This window comes from Bactrocera dorsalis, chromosome 2 (assembly GCF_023373825.1).
Source record: "Bactrocera dorsalis isolate Fly_Bdor chromosome 2, ASM2337382v1, whole genome shotgun sequence".
In the NCBI taxonomy this organism is placed as follows: domain Eukaryota; kingdom Metazoa; phylum Arthropoda; class Insecta; order Diptera; family Tephritidae; genus Bactrocera; species Bactrocera dorsalis.
In genome coordinates, this window is record NC_064304.1 from 99,461,782 (window position 1) to 99,489,466 (window position 27,685).

Sequence of the window (27,685 nt, forward strand, 5' to 3'; positions counted from 1 at the left end):
ATTTTGCTAACTTTAGGACTATCCTTAATTATTATGTCAAATATGAGCACGATCTGTCAACCATTTTTTTTTAAGCAGCTGCTTAAGTCGTTACACTTTAGTACGTTGTGATCTTTACAAAGGATAAAAATATTGAACAAATAATTAGTCTCAAATTTTGTATTTCTAACCAAATTTCGTGTGCGGAATCAATGCGAATGTTGGAAAAGGCTTGCGTTGTTTCAGTTTTATCAAAAACAAAAGTCTACGAGTGGTACAAAGCCTTCAAAACGGTCATCTCTTGTCTCTTGATGAAAATGAATGATGAAAATATTAAAATAGTGAAGGATATGGTGTTTGAAAATCGTCAGGTACATATGTAAGTGTCAGAGAGATGGCAAGAGAGCTCGACATCTCTCGCGAGTCCGTTCCAATGATTTTGTTGGATATTTAGGGTATGAAACGAGTTGCTGTTTGACTCGTCCCGATTAAGCTAAATTGTTTTCAAATAGCATGCTGTAAACAGGTCTCATGGACACGCTTGATTGTGCGAGTTTCGATCCCGCATTCATGGAGAGCATTATAACTGCCGATGAGATATGGGCTTATGAGTTTGACATACAAACAAGTAAACAATCATCGGAATGGAATTCGGTTTCAGTTGATCGAAGAGATAAAACAAAATTCGCTGGAGGAGCTGAGGGCCACCCAAGAAGTGCTTCTGAAAAGTGTTTCGAGGACTGGAAAAATCTTTGGCATAGATGTATTACATCTATTGAGGATTACTTAAAAGGCGACAGAATAAATATTGATAAAAAAGTAATTATTTTGCGTTAAATTGACAATTTCCAGCTACTTTTTTGTAATGCGGATATGTAACTAATTTCAAACAATTTCGTTTTTATGAACTCCACACCCAGCGCATAGTTGCCTAAGTGTTCCACAGATAATCTTGTTTACGTAAGGACTTGTTTTATTATTTTAAGTTTTGCATTTATTTAAAGTTTACATCGATTTTGATTACTTAAACTGCCCCACAGTGTTTATCACGATTTCCTTAGTTGACTTAGCTTACTGAAAATATTTACACTGATGAAAAACACGCGATTTTGCTAATTTAATTCGCAAATAATTTTGTATCAAAAACTCTACAAATGTGCCCGCAATATACATATATATAAATATTGATGAATATATGCATATGTATATCGTACTTTGAGGCTTGTTTTTCATCCTAAGTCACCGCTAATTAATAAAGAATACTCTAAATAGATTAAAAATAAATGTGCAATAAGTATGGCGCTAACAATAACAACAGGATAAACAACAAAACTGACTGCCTTAAAAATGTTTATGTAACTATAAATTAACAACAATCTCGAAAAACATAGTTAGAGGCGCTGAAATCAATAGATAACTCGACTACGATGGTTATAACAGCGTAACTAAACTTTGTATAATTGTGCGCGCGAGAGTGTTATGATGTGTTGATTTTGCTGCTGAACTCGATTTCTGCGCTTTTCACTAAATGTATTTAAATGCAGGTAAACAATATTTGCTGAGCGTGGCAACAAGTGGCGTTATCGTCAAGGAGTTTGTTATTATTAACTGCTTCTTCAAATATGAATATTCAATTAAAAGCTGGGCGTGAAAATCTATATACATATATATATACGTATAAATATACATATATCCTTATTTGATTAATACATTTGAAAAATGTGACTAAATGTTATTCTTATTATTAGCAATATCTGGACTTTAGATCTTAATATAAAATTGAAAAATTGATAGGTATTGTTGCCAGGGATGAGAATTTTTTAATAAAAAGATATTTGATTACAAATTTGATTCCCAGCTTATCGCAGTAAAATAAATTTTTTTGACAAAATTAATTTTTTTATTCAACATAGTTCCATTCCACTGATTATAGCGCCCCTCTTACTTTTTGATATCGTTTTTGTATCACGATTTGTACTTTACCTGAAAGTAGGCCTCAGAAAAGGGGATTACCTCTTCATTCGACGAAAACTTTCTTCCAGCGAGCATTCCCTTGAATCTGTGAACAGGAAATACGCGCTGGGGGCCCAATCTGGAGAATATGGTGAATGCTGAAGCAATTCAAAGCCCAATTAGTGGATTTTTGCCATCGTTGACACTGATTTATGAAACGGATTTTACCTTGGCGAAACAGTACTTTCTTTTTCTTCAAATGCGGCCGTCTTCCGGCGATTTTGTCCATCAAATGGTGCAATAACGCTACATAATAGTCGCTGTTGAAAGTCGTTTCTTTTTCAAGGTAGTCAATAAAAATTATTTCATGCACATACCCAAATATAGACGCCCCAACCTTGCCACCCGATTGTTGACTGTGAAATGATGGAGTCATGTTTCATCCATTGTCAGATTTCGACGCAAAAACTCGGTTTTACTTAGCTTGAACATCTCCAAACACTGTTCCGAATCATTAAATCGTCGTTCACGCTAGTGAGGAAGATTCTCTGAGCGCCATTCACGTGGTAGGCGGGGGGTTGTTTGGGTTTGTTGATGTGGCGGAAGCAATTCTTTTACATATGGCTCTATCAGCTCACGACTTCTGACCTTAGATCAAGTATCCTGTGGGTAGCTAAAAAACATCCGTTTAAAGGCTCACCAGGATTGTGCGTCGGGTTGGGGACCCGCCATATAAAACACCCCGAATGAAATGAAGAAAACAGCCTCGGATGAGAGACCCTCTTTTTGACTCAGAGGTTACGCTGCTCTGTGGGTATTCGACGTTTTACTCGCCGGAGGAAGCATAGAAAGACGTCCACTCCGTTCGAAAGACCAGGTGTTACACCAAATTCCAGGAATAATAGAGTATGTTTTGTTCAAAGATCTTCTTATAACAGCTTTTCAACCTTATGGCAAACCCCAACAGTTGACAACATATATTTCTATTATCCATATTCACATCGTGCTATCATTCGAGTGCAGATTTCGTACCAGTGGCAGCTCGGTTTCCGCATACGTTCGGCAGAATTCAGATAAATAATGATTGCGTGGATTTTGTTGTTGCCATCATAAAAACATATTAGCAGCTGGTCGCATTTCTATTGTGTCAAAAGTGCCACACAGCTATCATAATCCCCTGCGGTTAATGCTGTGACACTGATTAACTGTTTATTCAATTAACACAGCTAGAAAGTACAATAGGCGTTCAGCGCGTGGTTGTCGGCACCTAAGCGAAAGTTTTGATAATGCTGGTCACACAACAAGACAAGTGTATGTAAGTACATACATAGGTCGAAGAGATAAGTTGGTGTACAAAGCGAAATTCCTTTTTAGAACCGATCTTCAATGCGGAGGCAATGGGTGCTAGGAAAGGATATATTGTAGCTTATTATTATACCCTGAATATAGATCATAGAATCATATAATTTTTGGCGTAGAACTATGTCAATGTCGCCGAAGAACTCGTACAGCTCATGGTTCCATCGACCGAGGTATTCGACGTTGCCAATGCGCAAAGGACCATAAATTTTACCCAGAGCCTTTCTATCGAAAACTTGTTAGACTGACTCATCAGATGTTGTCATTGTGCATGCCTCTGCACCATATAGCAGGACGGTAATAATGAGTGATTTGTAGAGTTTGGTCCTTGTTCGTCGAGAGAGGACTTTACTTCTCAGTTCTCAATTGCCTACTCAGTCCGAAGTAGCACCTGTTTACAAGAGATATTCTGCGTTGGATTTCGAGGCTGACATTATTGTTGGTGTTAATACTGGTTCCAAGACAGACGAAATTATCTACGACTTCAAAGTTATGGCTGTCAACAGTGGAGGGTTTTTGACTGTATGCTTTTGATATTGATTATTGAAATTTTGAAATAGAGAACGGAAACTTACTTATTACAGAATATATTACGTATAAATCCGAATTTAATATGTTAAAGTTTTCATTTCTCATAATACTATATAGCTATTTTTAGTGGCCCGATTCTGCTGAGCACAAAGAGCCCTTCCAGCTTAGAATTATAGTTTCCTGCTTGTTTGCTCGAGCGATTTATACGCTAGCAGTTTGAATATTGCTACAAAAACAACAATATAAAGGTATATTAGCCCTTGTGTCTTAGATTTATGGTCTTCGCTTCGACAAGCAGCGCGTATATAATATTTGTGGCTGGATTAAAATGATATGTATGTATGTATGTGTAGCAATATTAATTACTGAAAGCCAAAGCTTTGATGCGATTGTCGAACTGCGGTTGAATTGAACAATTAGCAACCATGAAATAGACATACATTTATAAATAATATAAAGCAAAGGGAACGCAATGAGAAATATCTGTGGTTTCCCGAAAAAGGAGATTATATCCTGATCGGGATATATATTAAGTATGCCTTGAAGTTTGTAAAACACGATCGCACATCGAACTTCTATAGGCTCTATAGCTGATATACAAACTGCTCGAATAAAATAAATATATTTTTTACTTGTATGGAAGATAGTTTTTGAACAGCTGTAACTTTTTTTTGACTTCCCAGAATTTAATTTTTTTGGAGTTTTTGGCTAAATGAAGCTTAAAATCTCACCTTTCCAGCACTATGTGGTATGATACAATGTGATTGGTTGCACTGAAGATATACGACGGCAACGACATCTATTGACAAAATACGAAAAAACTTTTTCGACTACCCAATATTGTTTCAATTTAATATACATAATTTCAAGTTTAAACATTTAGTTCGATAAAAGTCGTTAAAAATTATCCATTCTATTCCAGTCGAAATAATTAATTCCACTCTAAATACTCATTATTTACCAGATATGTGACTAGCTAACTTTGTTTCCTTAACTTGTACAAATTACCTCTCGATATCAAGTGTGATACCTACAGGGCACTCAGGTGACACACACATATACATACTATACATATATACGTATGTACACACATAAGCGTATGCATTTCTCGAGCAGTTTCGCTTTTATCATCTCGGCGCACACTTTTCCCACCCTCAGAAGCTCGACAAATGTTCTTCTTACATCCTCAACTATCTGTCTTACAACAACAACAAGCATTTGTCGATATTTGCAGTTGTGTGGGTGTGTGTTTGACGCTCTGCCTACAAATACTCGTGTGTAACTTACATGTCTACACAAAAGGCTTATTTGAAATTTCGCGACTGTCAAGTGTTTGTCACTGTAGCTTCTATTTACAACTATTTACTCGTACTGTTGCAATTGTTATTGTTTTTACTGTAGCTGTTGATGATGATATTCTCAACAACACAGTCGACACAGTCACTCGGCCACTCGCTCAGCCACTCAGCCCGTGTCAGTTTGTCCAGTTGATTGTGGAGCCGTGAACGAGCCGCTTGGACAAGCGCTTTGCAAGCAAAATAACCGTTAAAGTGCATAAAGTTCAGCTGTAAAAGGGCACTTTTGCTCATTAGCAGCTTTCGTGCAAGAAGGATAATCTAGTGTAAAATGTTTTAAAGGATAAATCGTGCTGATAATACCGATAAATAATCGAAATCTCTAAATAATTTTAAATTGCTTTGTGCTTTCGGAAATTATGCTTCGTGTGTTTTGAAGTGCAGTTTTTTTCAATGTCAGCCAATTGTTGTGGCATTAACGTAAATGCGTTTTTGAAGTGCTTGCACTAATTTCTACAAGTATCGGCGTTTATCGATTTAAGAAGTGTGTTCTATTCGCCACTTATTTAATACACTGAGCTTAAGGTGATTGTAAATTAATAATGTAAGTACAAGTGCTTCGTATTTTCCCAATAACAATTGCGTTGTGTCAAAGAATTGTGGTAAAAAATAACTTTCATTTATTAATAAAATCGATGAATTTTTGAAAAATTATGAATTTGGATCTTTAAAAGAAGTTTGCCTACTAGAAGTGATACTAGTAAATTTTATAATAATGTTGTGGCGTTTTGTTTATGGCATGTATGTGGCGGGTTTCGCTAAATTTTCAGCATAATTTGTTATACATAATAATACTATGAGGAAGAAATGGAAATTTTACTCTTCAATGAAGTTATCGCCAAGAAAGTACTGAAATTTTTTCGAAAGTCTGCCTTAAAATGAATTAAATGAGTTTCCTTGAGCAGAAAACAGTGTATTTTCTGTAATTTTTTACACATAAGAACTAAATATTTTACACAATTTTTTTATTATTCCAAAGATACATATTTTAAAGTTTACAAAGATTTTGTGAATATTTCAAAAGAAAATATTCGAAATTTGGCTATTACGACGTTATTTCTGGCGATCCTTCGGAAAAAGATGTATCCGTGTTGACAGCAGGATTTCTTACAAGATCATTCGAAGTAAAAAAATACGTGTTTGAATTAAGACCATCAACGACGTATTAAAGAAAGAAAAAAGTGAAAATTGTGTTTTTGGCAGACATTTTCAAAAAAGAATGCAATTTTTGTCGACAAATTTTCGACGTCGTTTTTTTATTGTTTTTAATTGTTTAATAAAAAAATTCTTTGTTCAAGGCCTTGTTAATTAGATCAAATAAATCTGTGTAGAATTTTCATTAAGAACTGTTAAGTAGTTCGCGAGACATCTTGTCAACTTTAAAAATACTGTTTCGTGAAAAATTCGGTTAAAGTTTTAGGTAACTAACGGGTAATGCAAATGAAAATTCTTTTTAATAGCCTTTTCTGACATATCACCCATGAGTCGTGTCAAGTTGTTATGTTATTATTGTTCAGCATTGTTTGGCATTTCATCGTGGAAAGACTTACGCTTGTACAAAGTTTCCCGCGCTTCGCTCAACTTATGATCAACATAATCGGCCTATAGAGCGTGCTATTCCCAACATCGTTACCCATGTTGAGACCCAGCATTCATTATTGGATAATATTGAACCGAATAGACTACGTCCAGCATGCAGTGAAGAAAATATAGCAGCCGTAGCTGAGAGTGTATACAAAGAACGTGGAGAGTCGATTCGGCGCCGTTCGCAGCAAATCGGGCTGTCGTATGGAACGACTTGACGCATTTTACGGCGAGATTTAAATTGAAAGCGTACAAAGTATAGCTTGTGCAAGAACTGAAACCGCTCGGCCTTTTCAAGCGACATCGCTTCGCTCTATGGGCTCTTGAAAAGTTCCAAAAAGAACCGATGTTTTTGAGCCAAATTTTGTTTAGCAATAAGACCCTTTTCTGGATTATTGAGTATGTAAACAAGTAAAATTCGGTGAGCAGATATTTTCACGTTTTGAGCCGGTTGATTGGCCACCAAGATCGTGTGATATCGTACCGATAGACTTGTTTCTGTGAAGATATGTAAAGTCTGAAGTTTATGCGGACAAGCCCGCTTCAGTTCAGGCCTTGGAGCAAAGTGTTACGAATGTTATTTGCTAGATACCAGTTGAAATGCTCGAGCAAGTCATCGAAAATTAGACTCAACGGATGAACTATCTGAGACTAATCTTTCGAAAATAAATGCCAATGAATGTTCTTTAGATTGATAATAAACATTTCCCTTCAAATTTGAAGTTTCTGTGTTTTTTCTTTAAGAAAAATAGGGAACCTCGAAATGTTTTACTTTATTTAGTTGACATCGAGCGCACAATGCTGTATCTTCAAAACTATCTTCTTATTTGGATCCAGTTGAGATTTTAGTAGAATCTTTTAGAGATATTATAAAATTACGTTAGGTTGCAACAAATATTGGTTAGCCGAAAAAGTCCTTTCGTATTTCTAATCAAATTTCATCTCAATTTTTTTTATAAGTATTTATAACCATAAATTATATCTCAGCAGCCGATGTTCAAGTTCAAGTACTATTTGATTACATCTACCACTCAAAAAATTACAAAAGTTTTGGAGAGGATATAAACATTGTAGAATCCACACCATAGTGAGATTCCTAAGCAATAGCTGAACAACATTACACCAACAGAATATACCTGTAATGCTGACTAGAACTCGCTCAAGATGTTAACAGCCTTTAGAATCTCCTCTAAATTAGTCTTTAGCACGATCTTGAGAATTTTTGCCATTTTTGCTTTAATGAAAAACTGAAAACAACCCGAAGTACCATAAACGTAAAAACACTTTGTATTTATTTCTTCGTTGTTAAGCTTTTGCGTATTATATGCCGCATCGAAGTATAGAATCTGAAAATAGTCACATCGAAAAACTCAAACACGAAGCTAATGAAACTCAACACGAACAAAACAGACATGGCTGCGAGTATTTCATGTAAGTCCGCCATTTGCATTGGCTTGAAATCATAATACGTGCCATTGTCATATAAAGTTAACCAGTCCATTTCCAATAACTCCAAGAAACTGTGACGCCGCCAGTGATCTATCAGACCGGCTTCGTGTAGACGTGCGAGGAACTCATTCAACGGTTGACGGTGCATTGAACTCTCCTGCAAGGGAATAACCATCGGGTAGTTACGGCAGAAACAAATATCGGATAGGCGAAAAAGCGGGCGAGCGAAATATTTCTGCAACTCATCGTAGATGGCCCACATATCGGTCACTGTAAATGCATAGCCGGTATCCAGCGTGTCACGTAGCAATAAGAGCTCCGTGAAATTATTAAACACGGTAAAGTTCTGCCGATATTTGCGAAAATCCAAGTTATTACTAATTAGCTCAAGCTCTTCAGCGCTAACAGCCACTTGTATGCCTCGGCGCAATAATTCGGTAATTGTTTGGACCCTAGCACCGAGCGGTGCATTCACAATGTAGCTCTGCAGGTAAGTGCCGTATGCTGTGCCGACTATCACACCCGCCAGCGAGATGGTAGAAACCAACAGTTTATGTTTGCTTGAAATACGCCTGTCAATATGAAATGCCATGCCCAACAAGCCGGGCAACAACGGAATATTAATGAAGTGCTCGAACATTTTCAGCGGTTGCTGAGCTTGCCAACGCGCTATGCCGATCCAAAAACAGCTGATAACAATGAAACTGCAGCTGAATAGAATTATAACGGTACTTTGTATGATATTAAAGTAGAACGACGATTTTGGCAGTGGTTGCTCTAATGGCACCATCAGGCACCAATCGATACGTTGAAACACCACCGAAAAGCTGACATTACGATCACTGTAGTCGATGGGCTGTAGTGAGCCCATATCAATGGTCTTGTTCTCGAAGTAATCGCACAATTCCACATAGCTTAAATATTTGCGCTGCATGCTCATGGGATGCTCAATTGTTGCATTGTGAAAATTTGCATATTCGACCAAAGCACGCCCTAAGAAACCGCTAAGCGTGGCGTTGCCTGCTGTGGGCGTGTATGTATAAATTTGCGGATACCATGCTTTCGTGAATATGCGCAACGGATGACCATACATATTCGTCAAATGTTTTGGAAATATAGCTCGATAATCTGGTGGTATAAAACTGCTTTTAACTGGCATTTGTGTGGGATATATGCGTACCGTCCAGTAGCTGCCTTCCATCACAACTTTGTGCGGCTGCAGCACAATTACATTGAAAACTTGATGCCTCAAACACAACCTTAGTATTTTGCTTATATAACCCGAGCTTGCTAAGTCGTCGAGTAGCAGTATAAGCCGAGTTTGTCTATTGCGCCAAAGCCGTTGCCACAGTTTTCTCAAGAGACTTTCATCCAACTTACGGTTATGCGTGAGCTGTGCGATGCTCAGCAGTTCCGTATTGAATTTCTTAATATAACGTTCCATGCGCGGTGTGGTGTCAATATGTAGGAATGTTACTGTACCACGTGTTGTTTGGGCCAGTGCGCGTAGTATGTTCATAGAATCTAGCGCAGTGTTATTGCCCGCTTCAAAGCTTGTGTATATAATTGTATTCACCCGCCGCTCCTTCGAGGAGGTAATCACAATATCTGCCAGTATTTGCATAAATTCTTGACCCAAAGTTGTCATTCCAATTAAGTTAAGTATCGTTGTGAGATTATTGAAGCTCTGCATATTACTTGGGATTAGCATATACTAGCGCTCCTTACTCTCTGTACTGTCTGCAGTGAATGTATGGTGTGGACTGGAAATTCGATTGTCATCGTCTGTTTTATATACAAATTTTTCTTGTCACAAGGATTAATGTGCCGTTATTATTTAAGTTGTGTACTGATTTCAGATACTGTAAGTTTCTGTTGCGGTTTAATTGCACGCTAAAATTGTCTGTCAACTAAGTTTACACCATAAAAAGTTATTGAGCTGCTTCTAATAGCCTTGTGTAATAGTGTCATTGATCATAATTGCCGGCGTTACAAAACGTATAGCGATAATCGTATAGCATTTATTTAAATCACACTCATAATATAAATTTGTGCTAAAGTTCTTCTTTCTACTAGAATTTTGATCCATTTTTGCCTAAATTCGCAGACAACTATTTTCTACATGTAATGCGTTTTTTGAAACCAGTAAAAAACAACAATGTCAGCCTCAAAATCGAACGCAGAATAACACTTGCCAACAGGTGCTATTTTGTACTGAGACTGAGACAATTGAGAAGTAAGTCCTCTCTTGATGAACAAAAATCAAACTCTATAAGTTACTCATTATTCTCGTCTTGCTATATGGTGCAGAGCCATGGATGATGACAACATCTGATGAGTCGACATTACATTTTCTGGGAATGGATGAAGTTTTAGGAAGTTTATTTAAGAGTTATATGTATTATTGTTATACCCTCGACAGGGTATATTAAGTTTTCCACGGAGACCTCTATGGAGTATATATATAAAAGATCACCGTGATAGGCTGAGTCGATTTAGTCAGAAAGTAAAAATGGTACGTCTATCGGTCTTTATAAAGACAAATCACTCCCCCAGTTTTTGAGACATCGAACTGAAATATTGTGCAAATTTTTTTATTTCCAAGTGGCTGCTAATCCGACGGAACCGTCGATATCGAACTATCATAGCAAATGGCTCCCATACAAACTGAGCGATCAGAATGAAGTGTTTGTAAGAAAAACTTTTTCATTTGAAGAGATATCTTCATGAAATTTGGCATGGTTTATTATTTAAGGCAGTGCTGTGATCTCCTAAGAAATTGTGCAGATCGTGTCACTACAGCCCATAGCTGCCATAAAAACTCAACAATATGAATCAAGTTGTTGTAAGGAAGCTTTTGTATTTGTGGAGGGTATTATACATAGACTTAGTGCAACCGCTGTTCTAATTAACAGCGTATGAATTAAAAGTAAAACTAATTATTTTTACACAACAATAAAAATAACGTGCGTAAAATACCGACACGTTCGCAGTAAATATATATATACATATGAGCATTTATGTAATATTCGTGATTTATGCCAATTTTGCCGTCTTTCACACTTCAATCGCAGAATAATGCAGCAGAAAGTGGGCGGCAGAAGAAGCTACTAATTTCATTACATTCGCTGCATTTTGTTTACCTTTACACTTGTTGTTGTTGTTGCTTTTTGTTAAAACAATTGCAAACTGTCTAAATATTTGTGCACTTGAGTGCGATTCGACACACACATACATATGTAGAAACACATAAACATCTAAAACGTTATATCTATATAGCAACAATTGGCTATGCAAACGTGAAACTACCGTAACAAAACAGTTAGCGAAAATTTTGCACCTACTTGTCAGTTAATAAGCAAAAATACATACATATTTTTATTTACTAGCATGTGATTAGTCTACTATTAATAACTGTTATTTACCTTATAACATGAAACACTATAATAATCGCGAAATTATTGCTAAAATTTTTTTTTAGACATAAATCTTGCCATAATGAATTTTACGCTATAACCAATTTTTATTTTATTATTTTTTCTTTTATTTTTTTCAGCTTTTCTTAAGTGCCATTTCTGCATTAGTTACAGTTATAAATTTGCCACTTTGCGTTCATCAGATTTCTGTTCAGAATGCGCATCAACTTAATGAACAGCTTACAACCGCCAGTGGATGAGAAATTGTCATCAGCTGCTTCGGATTATTCCGGAGTTACGACGCCTTTGCGGCGATTATCGCCACCGCCGCGCATACAACGTCAGGTCACCATAGAAGGGCAACCGGATTCACTGAACAGCGTGATCAGTAATCCAGGCTCGTTTCCGATTACAATCGTACCAAATCGGCCAGCGAGTTTTTATGGCTATGCGAAAACTGGCGGTGGCGTTTTCCAACGCCAAGCGAGTACCAGGTGAGCGTCAACATTTTTTAATTTCATATTGGGTATATAGTGTAACTAAAGTACATTTAAAAATATACTACTGTGATCAAATTGAAAGGTGAATTTTGTTCATTCCATATCCTTCAAAGTAATCCCCTCCCGCTGCAATACACTTATGCCAACGAATTTTCCAGTCATCATAGCATTTGGAAAAATCCTTCGTCGTGATGGCCATCAGAGCTTTCTTCGATTCAGCTTTTATATCCTCAATTGAGTCAAAACGGTTTCCTCGGAGTCATGTGAATTTGCTGAATAGCCAGAAATTACACTAAGGTGAATCAGGTAAATGATCACGAATAACTAATGCAGTATGAGATGGTGCATTACCACACTACTTTGTTCAATAAATTCAGACATAGTAAAAGTCGAAGTATTCACTTTAAGAGCCTCACAAAAAGACGCGTATTTCAAATACTAATGAATATTTTGACGTGAAATTTAGCATAAATGTCAATAACAGTACTTCCAACTTACAGAAATTAAATTTACCAATTCGGAAAACACGCGAAGTATACGAGTAAATTAAAATTCACCTTTCATTTTGATCGCAGTAGTACAAAGTATTGCCCATCTGCAGCTAATGCTGAGAAAATGTCTCATATTTCTGGCAAATTGTGGTTTCCATCCAAAAAATAAGCTATAGCTTGGTGGCTTAGCGTCTATTAATAAATTTTTTGATACCCTGTTCATATGACAACCAATTCCCTTGCTGTTGAATGTATCTCTGTAATCTGGTTTCAAAAGTTTAGAAAAGTTTGCTTGAGTGATTCTGCCTGCACTTCTTGTGTTTGGCAAAAATTTGTATCAGCCCCTCATCTTAAAACTTTGTTTGGTTGCTTAGGACGTTATTCGTCATTCAAGTCAAATTAAACAGTTTTAAGTTTCAAATATCTATGGATCGCTTTCTCGTTTAATCTAAAAGACCTGAAAGTGTCCATACGCCATTACGAGCAACAATTAGAGCTGGGCCAATCCGCTTTGTGGAAAGATCTTGGTTTGTTGGCCTATAAAATCCAATTCATATAAGAATTAAAGTCTAGCAACCAACAAGAAGATGGAGCCATGTGTAGAAGTTCACGCAAATGAGGAAAGTTTTCTGAGCGCCATTCATTTGGGATTGGCCAGAAATGATTCTTTTACATATGGCTCAAGCAGCTCACGACTTCCGGTCTTAGACCAAGTATCTTCTGGGTAGCCAAAGACGATCCATTTGAAGGCGAGGTAATGTGAGAAGGCAAACCATCCCTTCCTAGCATTATGCGCTGAGTTTGGGACAAACCATATAAAAAACGGCTCAAATGAAAAGGAAATAGCATCATCGGATGAGAGTGCCCCTTTTCGATGATATGGCGACAGTCATAACTTCAAAGACGTAGACAATTTCGTCTGCTTTGAAACCAGTATTAGCACCAACAATAATATCAGCCTCGAAATCCAACGCAGACTAACTCTTGTCAGCAAGTGCTACTTTGGACTGAGTAAGCAATTGAGAAGTAAAGTCCTCTCTCGACGAATAAAAACCAAACTCTATAAGTCACACATTATTCACGTCCTGCTATATGGTGCAGAGGCATAAACGATGAAAATATTTAATCAGTCGACGTTATGAGTTTTAGAGAGAAAGGTTCTGCGGAAGATTTTTGATCCTAGCGCATTGGCGGCGAATACCGCAGCGATGAAAAAAAAAAACTTTATCAGATATAAGACGACGTCCACTCTGTTAAAGAGATCAGGTGGAGAAGGATCTAGCTGAACTTGATGCCGAATTGCGAAAAGAAGAAACAACTGGCGCGTTGTTATTAATTCGGCTATAACCACGTAAGCGTTGTCTACGCTAGTAAAGAAGAAGAAAAACCATCAAGCGAGTCGCACGTTCTGTGAATAGGCGCAAAACGAGAAGGCCACCGATCCCGATTTTTACAAGAAATTTTCGTTCGGCGACGAAAACCAATCGTGCGATTTAACACTGCTGGGCTATGTTTTGTGAGGTTATGTGAATTCGCTAGCCTACGCAGATACGCTCGAGGTGAATGACGCCTTGGAGGGGAACATTCGGTTCGTTACTGAAAAAAGTGGTTGAAAATTGGGCCTCTCTTTTGAAATATTTTGAACCCAGCCGCGGCTGTCTCTTGTCACTTCCATAATGGGAAATGTAGCGGAAAAACAAAATTTCTGGCCATAAGAAAAAAATATGTATGAGTTTTATTTCCTCTTGAAATATTATACAAAAAAATCTACAAGTATAATTATATGTCCAATATTATTCATGCACTTGAAACATATTTATATATATATATATAACCTAGTCGTGTAGATACGAGAGGACTCAGAGACAAGACAATCTCGAAGTAAAAATAACATATGGCACAAGAAGTGCCTACATATGTTTGAGACAAACCTATATAATGTACTAAATTTTCAGCCCATTAAAAGTATACATAAACATCCCCAAATTACCGCTTCCCACTCGTTTTACTGAAGCGTGAAAATCAAAGCAAATCACTAAACGCTTTAGTCAACACTGCAACAGTTTGTTTGCTATTAAACGCTTTGCATGAACGCCATGCCAAAAAATAACCGATTAAAGTTCGCCTTTCATTCGTTTTAGCACCGAAATAATAAATTGCGCAAACATGCATAAATTGAAGAAAAACACGGCTAAATGGACTTTTAGCAAGTACATCTGTTGGCGTACTTAAACATTATTGTTGTACAACAAAGTTTTTCGTCTTTTCTATGCTTCATTTGGAGCACTTTGTGAGCTGTAAGTCAGTTGAGTGATCGTTATCGTATTGGCAGGTGGTGCGCTTGCGCGACTGAGTTTTTCTAGTAATTACTGTAATTACATATGTGCTGATAACGGACTCGCGCTTTATTTGAAAGCGCTGCAAGTGTGTTTCAGCATATCTTTAAGCTATTCGTTTATCCTTTAGGTGTACATTTTTCGGTGTAAGAATATAAGTGAAAATGCAAAATCCGCATAGTGATGTGCCAATGCTTCATGAAGCTGAGGAAGTGGCTGCCGAGAAAGAGGAACCAAATCCATTGTCCTTCCAATGGAAACGTCAATATATGCGCGGTATATCGGCCACACCGTCACAAGCCGGAGTCTACTATGAGGCATTGAAGGGATCGAGTGCCTCACTAGTGCGAGGGTATGTGGGAGGACAGCAAGTTTTTTTTTTTGTTTTTTGAATATTTTCAAAATGTTAGCAAATATTTTTATAATGAAGACAGACATTGGTTAGGTGAGGTTAAAGCGGTAGGCTAATAAGCCACGCCAGACCAGTTTTGGTTTTTTGCAATACCAGTTGGAGTTCTAGAAGTAGTTAGCCAAGAGAAGTAATCATCGCTTAGGATGCCTGCGCTTGACATAAGTAAGTCAACAATAATGGTGAAGCAAGTCGTTGCTTAGATAGACGAGTCGCAAAACTGGTTCTAAGTTCGCTGTCAGTGCGCTCAAGACTAGTCACGGTGTATTTGACGTCTTTAACAAAAGAATTACTTTGCTTTACTACCTTTTTAGATTGGTGTATTGGTACTTAATCGGCACTTCGCTGTCCTTTTGTGCTCTAGGTTAAATAAAAAAAATGTTGGACGCTAATTGCCGAAATTATTTAAATGAAGGTGTGGTGGAATTATCTCGGCAGAATCTCCACTACTGTTCAGTTTTGTCAGCTAGAGGTTAAAACATCTCGTTGAACATATTTTCGGCCAACCTACTAAATTGTCTAGAACTGATACGAGTTGACTTGAGAAATTTGTGTTAGTTCTGTCTGTTCCTCGACCTATGTTCGTATTTGGACTATATCTCAGGCTTTTAGACATCATAAAAAATCAGCGAGCGCAATTGTCCATGCGAGAAATCTGCTCTAATGTTTATCTTGTTGAAGATTCGATTATTTTTGGCAAACCTAGTAGATTATCTGCGACTTGCTGGAACTCATAGCAGCCGCCGTGAGAAATTTGTGTTAGGCTCAAAGCTCAAAGCTTATTCCATATATGAGCGTATCTGGATCCATGGCAAAGTGTTTTGAAAATCATAAAGGAGCTATCCAAGTGAAACCTCTGTGAAATTTGGCGTGAGGATCAGCTATATTACTTAAACTCCATCCGAGATCACAAAGATAAATGATTTTTCTTCAGTCCCCTTTAATATTTTGAATGTTTTTCCGACCCCAGAGCTTATATTCTATGTTTGTTGGAAATTTTTCTCTTTAAATAACTGTAAATCTTACTCATTTCTATTACTTTTTAAAGAACTTTTTGGGGATATAGCCATAAAACCATAGATACACTCTCCTCAAGCGAGCTTGTCTAAACTTTTTCTTTAATATGGCTGTCCAAGTGAGATCAAGCGCGCTACCTTTGGCGTGAGGATCAATGCTACGAACTAATTTTTAAGATCTCAGTTTTCTTAAGATTGAAAAATGCGTTTGCAATTCAAGATTCAAACAACCTCATGGGTATACTAAGAACAAAAGCAAAAAAAAATCGTGGAATTAGTTCCCATTTATAGCTGTTAAATGAGCTTGCTCTCATAACTGCATACGTGATTTGTTGTAATGAGTTATCTTGCTGAGTGATATAGAAAAAATTACATCAATTTGTCTTATCTAAAGATAACTTGAACTTGATCTACATGCACATTGACTCACACATGGTCACTTACGATGAAGTAATTAATTAAACAAAAACTTTTTTAACGAAACAATAATAAATGCAGAGATGGAGACACAAAATATTATAAGGTAGTGGTGAGTGGTAGCACTTAAGTTAGGGGAGCAATTTGAGTAAATTTGAGTAAACTCCTTATCAGTAACTCATCTGCGCGCTGGTAATCTGTAAAATTTAAAATTAGATAAGATTTTACTGAAATGATGTCAATCACTTAAAGGCAGTAAATGATAAAATATTTATAATTATATTATAATTATATGTATGTATATTAGGGTGGACAAAAAAAATTAGCAATTGTGTTACACTATATAATAAACTGTCTGAATTTTTTATACCTATTTCCAACTTTGTTATTATAAAATGCCGTTTTACCGCTATTTTCAAACGTGCTGAATAAAATATTAAATTTTACGACGTAATTGGGTAATACCAAAAAAAAAAGGTTGTGATCTTTGAGGCATTATTTTGTAAAAAAATATAAAATACTTTAAAAATTATCTTTTACCACTTTAGTTTTGACTTTGACCACGAATAATTTTCGAACGAGTCAACTTAGCAAATCATAATGGATATTTTTTCTAAATTTTCAATTTTCTACATGAATGAGTTTCATATTTACTCTAAAATAATTGGTTTGGATGTATTAAACAACACTACGAGAATTTTTTCCACCATTTCGAAAGATATTTTCTCGGTATCTAAGGAATAAAAAATTTTTTTTGGTTTACCCTAATGTTTAAATATGTATTAGGGCGAGTCTAAAAAAAGATTTTTTCGCTGGATACTTTGAAAAATAGGGTTTTAGGTACTCTACAAAAATTCTTTCCATTTAATGAGCCATTAATTGTAACGGGAAGATCCTCCATGTTACGGTCTTCTATTTTTTTATTATCATCAGACAGAAATCGCTTCCAACGAATTGAAAAAATATCTCGTTTCATAGTTTTGTATGAAATTGAAAGCTTTGCAAAAAAGTATTTACGATTTTCTCGTAAACCTGGCCGTTTAAAAGGTAGAAGTTTGTTTTTTTCAGCCAAAATTTTTTTCTTAGTTTTTTTTAAGTCAAAGAAGAAAAATAATTTTAATCCTAAGGACATGAAAAAAATGCAAAGATATTTTTTAACCACCCTAATGTGTATATATACATTGTCACCTAAAATGCAAAACAACGTGTCATCAAAAAATTGAAACTGAGTTTTTTAATCCTTACGATCCACTTCATCAAACTACATACAATATTTACGTAGCATAAAAATTTCAGCTTCCGCTCTCCGATATAACCAATATACAATATAACCCATGCTTAACTAATGTATAACCATTTTAGGAGCAATATGTAACCATTTTATAAACAAAACTCACTCAGATATAACCAATATACAATATAACCCATGCTTAACTAATGTATAACCATTTTATAACCAATATATAATCATTTTATAACCAAAACTCAACTTTTGTTTAAATATGAGTGGTTTTTGTTATATCGTTTTTCTTTCGCTTGTAAACTTATGAAAAGTGAAGTTACGTTATTTTTCTTTTTTTGTTACGATATATACCTACACATTTCATTGCAATAGAAAAATAGAAAATTTTACAAATATTTCCTTCAAATGCTTGTTTGAGTAACAATTTAAACTTTATAATCTAGTCATCGTCGTCATCAAAGCATTTGACCTTCAACTTGAACTCGTGCGAATTACATAATTACCAGCTTAGATGATAACTGCACACATACATACATACATACATACATACACATGTAGATGTTTTGCGCGCAGCTGTTGTTGAGAGCAATCTATCGGACTGCATTCTCCACCCACTATAAACCGGCAATGCCTATCAGTCGACTTCAACTGCAGAGGGCTGCAAGCAGCAATTGACGCTGTCAGACGGTTTTTTATTTATGTACATACCTAAGCATATGTGTTTGTGTAGGGGTACGTATGCATATCCAACTCACGCGCTTTATATGCTTTTCGCTTCGCGTTGCGCACCACTTTTCCTCCCATTACTTCTCCTCCCATCGCCTGCCTAACAATTGTACACATCGTTTAGTGGCAGTTTCATGAAAGTCTTGTTGTTGGTGTGGTGCAATTTTAGTCGGCGACAAATAGCAACTGCATACTACAAGCTCAACCCAAAGTGACAATTACCAGTAAAGCCTGCAAATATGCTGGCATTGTTGCTCTTATCAAATAATTTCTTATTTTACGGAAGCATTTGGCAGTTTACATTGTCTCAATTTAGCAGCAATCAGTGCAAGTTGTTCGGTATTGTCTGCATTATTTGCATAGAAATTTCCTCACGGATATCTCAGTACATACCCTGCAGGAAATGCCACACTTCTGAGCTGTTGCGTTTTAGTGCTTTGAACAGTGCTTTCTTATACATATGTGCAAAATTTGTAAAATCGATATCGCTCAAGGCTCAAAGGTATTTTCTTTATGCTGTGTTAGTGTGATTTTAATCTCACACTGCTCTTTTAAAACTCTTTAGCGTAGTCAACGTTTTTATTTCAGTCAAACACTTCATTTTCGTCGATCGTTTGTTTCAAATTCATATCAGAAATATTCCGAAATTCTACAAAAGTCAATAAGCTTCGGATTGCACACACTGTCAAAAAGTCAGTAAATCACATCACCACCTCTACACCATATTCTTTTTCGTTATTTTTCAATGAGATATTAAAAATTATAAAAAAAATGTTAATGAATTTCATTGCTAACAACAACAATTCATACTCTAACCACAACTTTCATTCCCCTTAATAAATTTATAATTCCAAAATTCTTTAATATATCATCAAAGCATCATCACGCCGCTTATTCACCGCTCTCAGTTCGACACTAATTGACTCCTAAGCAAATAATCAGCTGCCAAAGCTGTCAACATAAATTAGCTTAAGTGTTTAATTGTGAATCAAAACAATTCGAAACTCTTTGAACTGCCCTCAATAGATTTTTTTCTGCTTATTCGAATAGCTCATGGCATCCCTTGTAGTTGTATGTGTAAATATGTATCTACATATCGCTATCAAATAACTGTCGGCGTATAAATAAAAGTCAAGCGCATTCATGAACACATACATATATGCGCATGTGTGTGTGGGGTTCAGGCCCCACATTTATTATTATTTGTTTAGTTTTAAAATTTTTAATTAATGGAAGCCGCAACTCACAGAGCCAAGGCAATAGTAACAATTCAAATCAAACATAAATGGATAAATGGGGCGAATGGGGTGAGTGACTGACAAAAACAAAAAGAGTCGAATCGAAACAAGAGCGTTGATATTAATTGGTCGCGTGAATATTTTGCCTCAGTTATTAATAATTTAATTTTCGCGTGGAACTATTTGTACATTTATTCGCTAACAGGGCAATTTAGAAGCCGGCATTTCATTGTAAAACACATTTTGTTTGGCAAAGTTCGGTTTTATAATGGAACATAGTTCCCTTCAAGGGTTACATAGGTGCACTGATTATAGCGATTCTCCAACTTTTCGATACTTATTTTTACTCTATGATTTGTCTTTTGCTTTAAAATAGGCCTCAGTTGCGGCGATCACCTCTTCATGCGAAGAAAATGTCTTCCCAGCGAGAACTTATTTTTAGATCTGAGAACAGGAAAAAGTCGCTGGTGGCCAGATCTGTAGAATATGGTGGATGTGAAAAACAACTCTAAGTCGAATTCATGGATTTTAGCCATCGTTTTCACTGATTTATGACAAGGTGCATTGTATTCGTGAAACAGCACTTTTATTTTCTCTAAATGTTGCCTTTTTTGTTCATCTCGTCTTTCAAACGCTTCAATAACCTTATGTCGCCGTTGATGGTCATTTACTTTTTTCAAGGTAGTCAATAAACATTATTCCATGCGCATCCCAAAATATACTATAGACGTCATAAACTTGTCAGTCAACTGATGCGACGTACTCTTTGAAGCAGATTCTTCGGATTATTGCCGTCCACTCGGATGACTGCTGATTGGACTTCGAATGATGGAGCCATGTTTCACATTTGCTGCATATCGACCTAAAACTTCGAGTTTATTACACTTGAATTTCTCTAAATATTGTTCCGAATCATATTCGTGAATGATGTAATGTACTTGCTCAGTTGATATTTTAAGAGTGCCTGGTCCATATGGTCGAATACATAATATAAATATAAAGGGTCTACCAACATTCAAAAGATCAACAAGTCGCGCAACAAGTTTAGACGTGAAACGCGAGGCGGCGCGCAGCCTTGTTGGAAATATGGAAGGTCCACCTCGATTTCATATAAGTTCGAGAAAAAAGTCGGTCAATATCGTGTTAAACAATCGCTTTTGATGGCAATAACAAACTCTATTCCTGTCTCATTTCGAAAGAAATAAGGTTCGTGATGCCGTCATACCATGAACGCCTAATTTTTGGGGATGCAATTGCGTTTCTGTAATCACACGGAGATTTGACTCACTCCAATAGCGACAATGTTGTTTGTTGTCGAAGCTATTAAGCCAGAAATGGGCCACATCTGAGGAAATGATTTTCCCATGAACGTTTTTTTCAAGAACGAGAATTTGTGTAATAATCTTGACAATTTCCAAGCGTTGTACCAAAGTGAAACGTGAGATGATGAAATGAAAGAAATTATTGAACTCACTGACGAGATTTGACATAAATCTGTAAACAACAATGACCGCCAGAAGTTTCAAAATTACGTCATCTCTATTGGTAGTTGCTCTACTTAAATAGATTTTCAACATATTTATACTTGTAGATAACTATTTCTGGTTCGATGTTATATAATTACACTAAAATATCCGTAATTTCGTCAAGTGCTCCGAACTAATGATCTCATATCGTATAACAGTGTCGAGATAGCTTAATTGCATTATCGAGTAAGCTCTTTAATAGTAAACGCGCTTGAAACTGAAAATATTGATATTTGATTTATTCGAAGATCATTTGGATGCTAACCGATAAATCGGTTAGCGTTTCTGTACTTAAATATGAGTAAAGTTGTCCCTATGTTTAAGGAACTGGACGATGTGGATGGATTGGTTTTGTTAAAATATTATAAATCAATAATTATATAAAGCCGCTCAGCACAAAAGAGTATGAGATTGTTACAACAACAATGATAAATATTTGTTCTACTTTAGCGAACGAGTAAGTGCAATTTTGTAGCACGCGCTGTGTTTCTTTTCTTCACAGCGAAAGTGCTTATCTAAGCGTCAATTGCATTTAAGTCCTCAAGTATTTATTTCCTCTTTATCTGCCAATTTCCAGTTACATCGTCAATTCAATCAATTTGATAACATTTGATTTCCATTTATCGTAAATATAGAATCTAAATCGGATCTAATTTGTTGCTGCGTTGCTGCTTAATATATGTACATAATTTTGTATACCAGTATGTACAAACATGCCATATATATGTACACTTCTAAATACAAATATAAGTATATATAATACAATACCTCACTGACAGCTGAGCCCTTTAAATGCCTTGCAATACATACATACATATATCGATTTGCATTTATTAATATGCGTATATATACGTACTTGTGTAGGAGAAAAAAAAATTTCCTTTACGTTGCGGTTGCATCATCAAACACTTGGCATATTTATCAGCAAGCCTAACAACAACACTAAGATACTAATTTTTCCAGTGACGGCTTGCATATATCTCTCATATAAGTATCATATGCAAATTTAGCCCTGCCAAGTTGAGTAGAAATAACTCATAGACGTTGTTATAGTGATAATTAGCGAAATTTTATTCGGCCTACAATGTTTTGTGAATACACTGAGAGAAAATTTTTTGTGAAATATTTTACTGAAATGCAACTGCATATTTTTAGTGTGAATATTTCTATGAAACGTCTGATGACTGTCAGGGCGTATGCGTAATTTTGCTTGCATTTATCTGACTGAAAAAATGTGACTAAAGTGGATAAATTTGGAGGAAAACTTCACCTAGTCCCCATATAACTAATATCGGGATTTTCGAACATCCCTCTGACTTTGCTGTGAGGTACTTTATGAAACCCTGGGAAATTTTTTGGTTTTTATATGGCATGTGAATAGTATGCAAGAGTATAAAATGTTCAGTTGCAGCCGAACTTAACGCCTCCCTACTCGTTTATAGTGCATTTGTAGCAATAAATTATAATAATACAGTCCAAATAATTTAAGTCAGACAAGATTGCTGTATGTTGTAAGCATTATAAATAAAATTTTCAACACTCAGAAATATTAGCTAATTAATGCGATTGCGAGTATTACATGTGATTTCGCGTGTTGACGATTACAGCAATCTTAGAAGGTGTGTGTGTGTGTGAGTGCATATCCGCATGTGGGCAACTATTGCATATTCTATTACATAGCTAGACTATGATATATATTTGATCTGTGACACTATTTGTTGACACTGGCTTCTGGTCCAGCTGCTTCTTTACAAGCGAGTGTTTACAAACCTACTTACATATGTGTGTATGTATTTTTATGTGAGCGCTACAATTATGTAATTTTACAAAATATTATAATAATAATTAATAAAATGCTAAAAATTCTAAAAAAAGTTCTTATTTAAGAAACGTAATAAAGTATAATATTCTTAAAAAATAAATATCTGTTGAGTCACCCTGTTTGCCATAAACGCTTATGAATTTCATAATATACTTCTAGGCGTAAATGTATTCCACACAGGGCAACACAAATACCACTGAATTATGTTTTTATTATTTTTAACTGATACTTTATATACCGCTTTTTTTTTAACTAAAATGTGGATTAACACGTAGAAAATTAAGGTTCTCCATAAAAACTATATTTCTAGTAGAAAAACCACCTCCGCTTGAAAGTGCCACAGTCTGTCTGGTAGTCTGAAACTTCTGAAAACTTCATAGAAGGCGTGCACTTCTCCAACAGGAGTGTGAGCAGAGAAGTAACCGCCAGGAGATGGTTCTGGGATGTAGTGATATAGATTGTAAGGAATGCAATCGAATTATTGGAGAATTTCAGTGCACCACAAATGCCGATGAGAACCACTCTTTCAAAACGCTCTAGTTGCTTAGCTAGCATGATATTTCCAAGCGCCGTTCAGCAAACAATGACACCCTAAAAAATTATTGGCTTAACAACGATTTCATACAGCCAGGACTCATAATTTGGTGAGAAGCCCAACCTATTCTCGAATGCTCCTCTAGACTGGAATGAGACGACGGAGGCCTCCTTGATGTTTGGTTCTCATAACAGCTTCCAATCAAGGATAAGTCTCAAGTATGCACTTCTCCCTTTCCATCGGTTGAGGAGTAGAGCCTCCCAACGAAGGGAGGAGGATAACATCAGGAATACTGAATCTTTTAGTAAATTTAATTTGAATTAATGTTAAATCCATTTTTAACTGCCCTTCGGCTGCCATATTTAGATACCCTTGGGTGTGGTCGTAGAACTCATTTCAAAAAGCTCGAAAAAATTAGGTTCCAAAATAACTATGAATTTAAAAATTTCATTCAAAGTTAATTCTATGAAAACAGGGTTTTAAACATCTTTTTTGTTTCGCCTCTAATATAAGTTTTTCTCAACCAACAGATCGCGTAACTTCCGCCCCGGCAGCATGCGTAAAGTGCGCCGCCGCGCTGTGTTCAAGAATGGCGATTGCAATGTTATGCAAAAGAATCTGATGCGACGTCGTTTACGCTTCATGCAAGATCTCTATACAACGCTTGTGGACTCACAATGGCGCTGGACGCTGCTGGTATTCGCACTTTCCTTCATACTATCTTGGCTCTTCTTTGCATTGCTCTGGTGGCTCATTATGTATACACACGGCGACTTGGAGGAACTGCATTTGCCCGAACATCAAGGTACATACATACACAAGTTTGCTATGCAAGAATATAAGTTATATTTTAATGAAATACATTTTTTTTTGTTACGCTAGAGGAATCCGGTTGGACGCCTTGCGTTTCCGCTATACACGGCTTCACCTCGTGTTTCCTCTTCTCAATTGAGACACAACACACTATCGGCTATGGTGTACGCACCACCTCGGAAGAATGTCCGGAGGCTATATTCATGATGTGTTTCCAATCGATATTTGGCGTAATGACCTCGGCTTTTATGGGCGGCATCGTGTTCGCCAAGATGACACGTGCCAAGCAACGCGCACAAACTCTGCTCTTCTCCAAATATGCGGTCATTTGTCAACGCGATGGTGGTCTCTCGCTGATGTTCCGTGTCGGTGATATGCGTAAGTCACATATCATTGGTGCCGGCGTACGTGCTCAGCTAATACGCACGCGCACCACTAAGGAGGGTGAGGTGATGAGTCAGCATTTCACCGAACTGGAAGTCAGCGCCGACGAGTGTGGCTCGGATTTGTTCTTCATATGGCCGATGGTTATCGAACATAAAATCGATGAGAATTCACCGTTTTATAATATGTCTGCCACCGATATTCTGCAGGATAAATTCGAGTTGGTCGTCGTTTTGGAGGGTACGGTTGAGTCGACGGGCCAATCAACACAGGCGCGTTCGAGCTATGTAAACACGGAGATATTGTGGGGTCATCGCTTTGATCCAGTGGTTTTGTACAATAAAGAACGACAGGCTTATGAGATCGATTATGGGCGTTTCAACGAGACAACACAGGTGGATACGCCGTTATGCAGTGCACGAGAGTTGAATGAGATTTATAAGATACAAGAGGGCTTTAGAACGCCAGGTGAGTTCAGTGTTAATGCTTTAACAGAAAGGGAACACAACATTGAAGGGTAGGATAAGCGAGGGAAAAAAGAAGGGTAAGAGAAATATACAGGAGTGAGAGAGAGAGAGAGAAGAGTGTGAAGATAGCCAGTGTGTCATTAGAAGCTACCAAAAAACCAAAAAAAGAACTCGCTGCAGCTGAAATTAATATATATTTAGAGAGCACTTGTATGTTATATAAAAATTGAGGTTATGTAATTTTAAGTTAACATTGATAAACACACACATATCATATTTATAACTCTACAGTTGCTACAACACTAATTATATTAATTTATTTCCACCTTTTCATACAGAAACCACATTCACCGCGCGTCAATTGTCCATCAACCACTCCGATACTTGAGAAACATGCCCAAAACCCTAAACAAATATTTATCAACTTTTATATATGTATGCACTTCACATCATCATCAGAATACCTACCAAGCGCACTAGCCCCGGCAAAGGCACTTATTGTTGTTGTCTAGCTATCAATGTATTTATATTTGTATATTTTAGTAAAACGTTCCAAAGTTGTTGTCTATATAACTACACATCTAAATGTACTACGAAAAAAATCGAATAAAATTGTTCCTTAAAGCTAAAGCTTAATTAATTTACTTTTACTGAATACTATTACATACTTCCTTGCACATACAAATATGCACATACATACATATATAATAATAAGCGGCCAACTACATCATTACATTACTCAAACTCCTGCTGTTGTGTTGTCCCAGCGCTGTAAGTTATTGAAGTTTAAGAGACATACTATTATTAAAAATAACTTTAAATATTTTACTAACTTGCCTTTGTTTTTCCATTTCACTTATCGCTTCTACTTTTCAGTGCAACGCAATCCACTGCTTCGTTGCGCATCGTACGAGCCGCAGTCGCATCGTTTGAACGCCTTATCAGCGGATACGGCACTCTTCAAGCAATTATCCTTCACGTTGCCGAGAAGAAGACCGAAGTCAATAACAACAAATGTATGCAATAAAGCTGGCGTTGCACCGTCGTCATTGACCGCGTCACCGGTGAGCGAGCGCAGTTCGGGCTTCTCTTCCATTGGCTCGGCGGACGAACGCACGTTGCGTTATGCGGCTTTGTTTGAAGGTGTTGAGAGTGTGCGAAAAATTCCAGTCAAATAAGTGCACCATTTTATGCAAATTTATTTTAATTATTAAGTAATGGACAATTTTGTAAATTATTATTAATAAAATTATGTTTATATCTATAAATCTTGTTTCTATTTTTAAGAAATTTGTCCAAAGTTTTTTAATCCTCTTATTTTATTAGTCATGAAGTTCTCAGTACTTTTATCCGAAGTTAATTACAGCTTGTGCAAGAACTGACGGCTCGACCTTCCCACGCGGCAAAATGCTTCGTTCTATGAGCTCTTGAAAAATTCCAATCCAAGAATCAATCAGCTGTTTTTGAGCCAAATATTGTTCAGATAAGGACAATTTCTGGCTCAATGAGTATGTAAACAAGCAAAATTGTCGCTTTTGGGATGAAGATCAACCTGAAGATATCAACAGCTGCCATTTCAACCAGAAAAAAACAACGTTTTGATGTGTTTTGTGGGTCGATGGAATTATCAGTCCATATTTCTTCGAAAATGATGCCGGAGGTAACCGACTATTTGATGCCTAAAATTGAAGCTCGTGATCTCGGCGGTCGGTTCCAACAAGAAGGTGCCACTTGCCACACATCGTGTCAATCAAAGGATTTATTAAGAGAACACTTCGGTGAGCAGATAACTCCCCAGTTTGGGCTGGTCTTTTTCCTGTGAGGATATGTAAAGTCTAAAGTCTATGCGGACAATCCCGTTTTGATTCAGGCCTTGGAGCAAAACCTTACGAGTGTTATCCGCCAGTTGCCAGTCGAAATGTTCGAACGAGCATTCGAAATTGAACTCAACGGATCGACCATCTGAGACGTAGTCGCGGTCATCATATGAAAGAGATAATCGTTAAAAAATAAATGCCAAAGAATATTCTTTTGAATGTTAATAAACACTCCCATAAACATCTTTGATGAATGAAATAGACCACTTTATCTTCAAGTAAAGATATCAATTCATATTAACAGAGGATGGATGGCGCA

At 36.6% G+C, this 27,685-nt stretch overlaps 2 protein-coding genes across 7 annotated transcripts; one reads left to right on the forward strand and one right to left on the reverse strand.

Annotated features, from left to right (window-relative positions):
- Positions 1 to 5,255: 5,255 nt before the first annotated feature.
- On the forward strand, positions 5,256 to 26,817 carry LOC105231500 (G protein-activated inward rectifier potassium channel 3). 6 transcript variants are annotated; one of them, XM_049447568.1, is made up of 6 exons: positions 8,073 to 8,192; positions 8,279 to 8,548; positions 11,767 to 12,120; positions 24,416 to 24,690; positions 24,768 to 25,550; positions 26,426 to 26,817. In XM_049447568.1, exons 3-6 carry the CDS (start codon positions 11,843 to 11,845, stop codon positions 26,725 to 26,727), a joined length of 1,638 nt encoding a protein of 545 aa, XP_049303525.1. In that variant the 5' UTR covers positions 8,073 to 8,192; positions 8,279 to 8,548; positions 11,767 to 11,842; the 3' UTR covers positions 26,728 to 26,817. The 6 variants fall into 6 exon arrangements, with proteins under 6 accessions (XP_049303524.1, XP_011211120.2, XP_049303525.1 ...); XM_049447567.1 differs by lacking the exons at positions 8,073 to 8,192; positions 8,279 to 8,548 and adding an exon at positions 5,256 to 5,721; XM_011212818.4 differs by lacking the exons at positions 8,073 to 8,192; positions 8,279 to 8,548; positions 26,426 to 26,817 and adding exons at positions 5,262 to 5,721; positions 25,888 to 26,185.
- LOC105231682 (uncharacterized) lies at positions 8,053 to 9,903 on the reverse strand. The gene has a single exon (XM_019992188.2). It carries the CDS (start codon positions 9,901 to 9,903, stop codon positions 8,053 to 8,055), a length of 1,851 nt encoding a protein of 616 aa, XP_019847747.2.
- Positions 26,818 to 27,685: the final 868 nt, after the last annotated feature.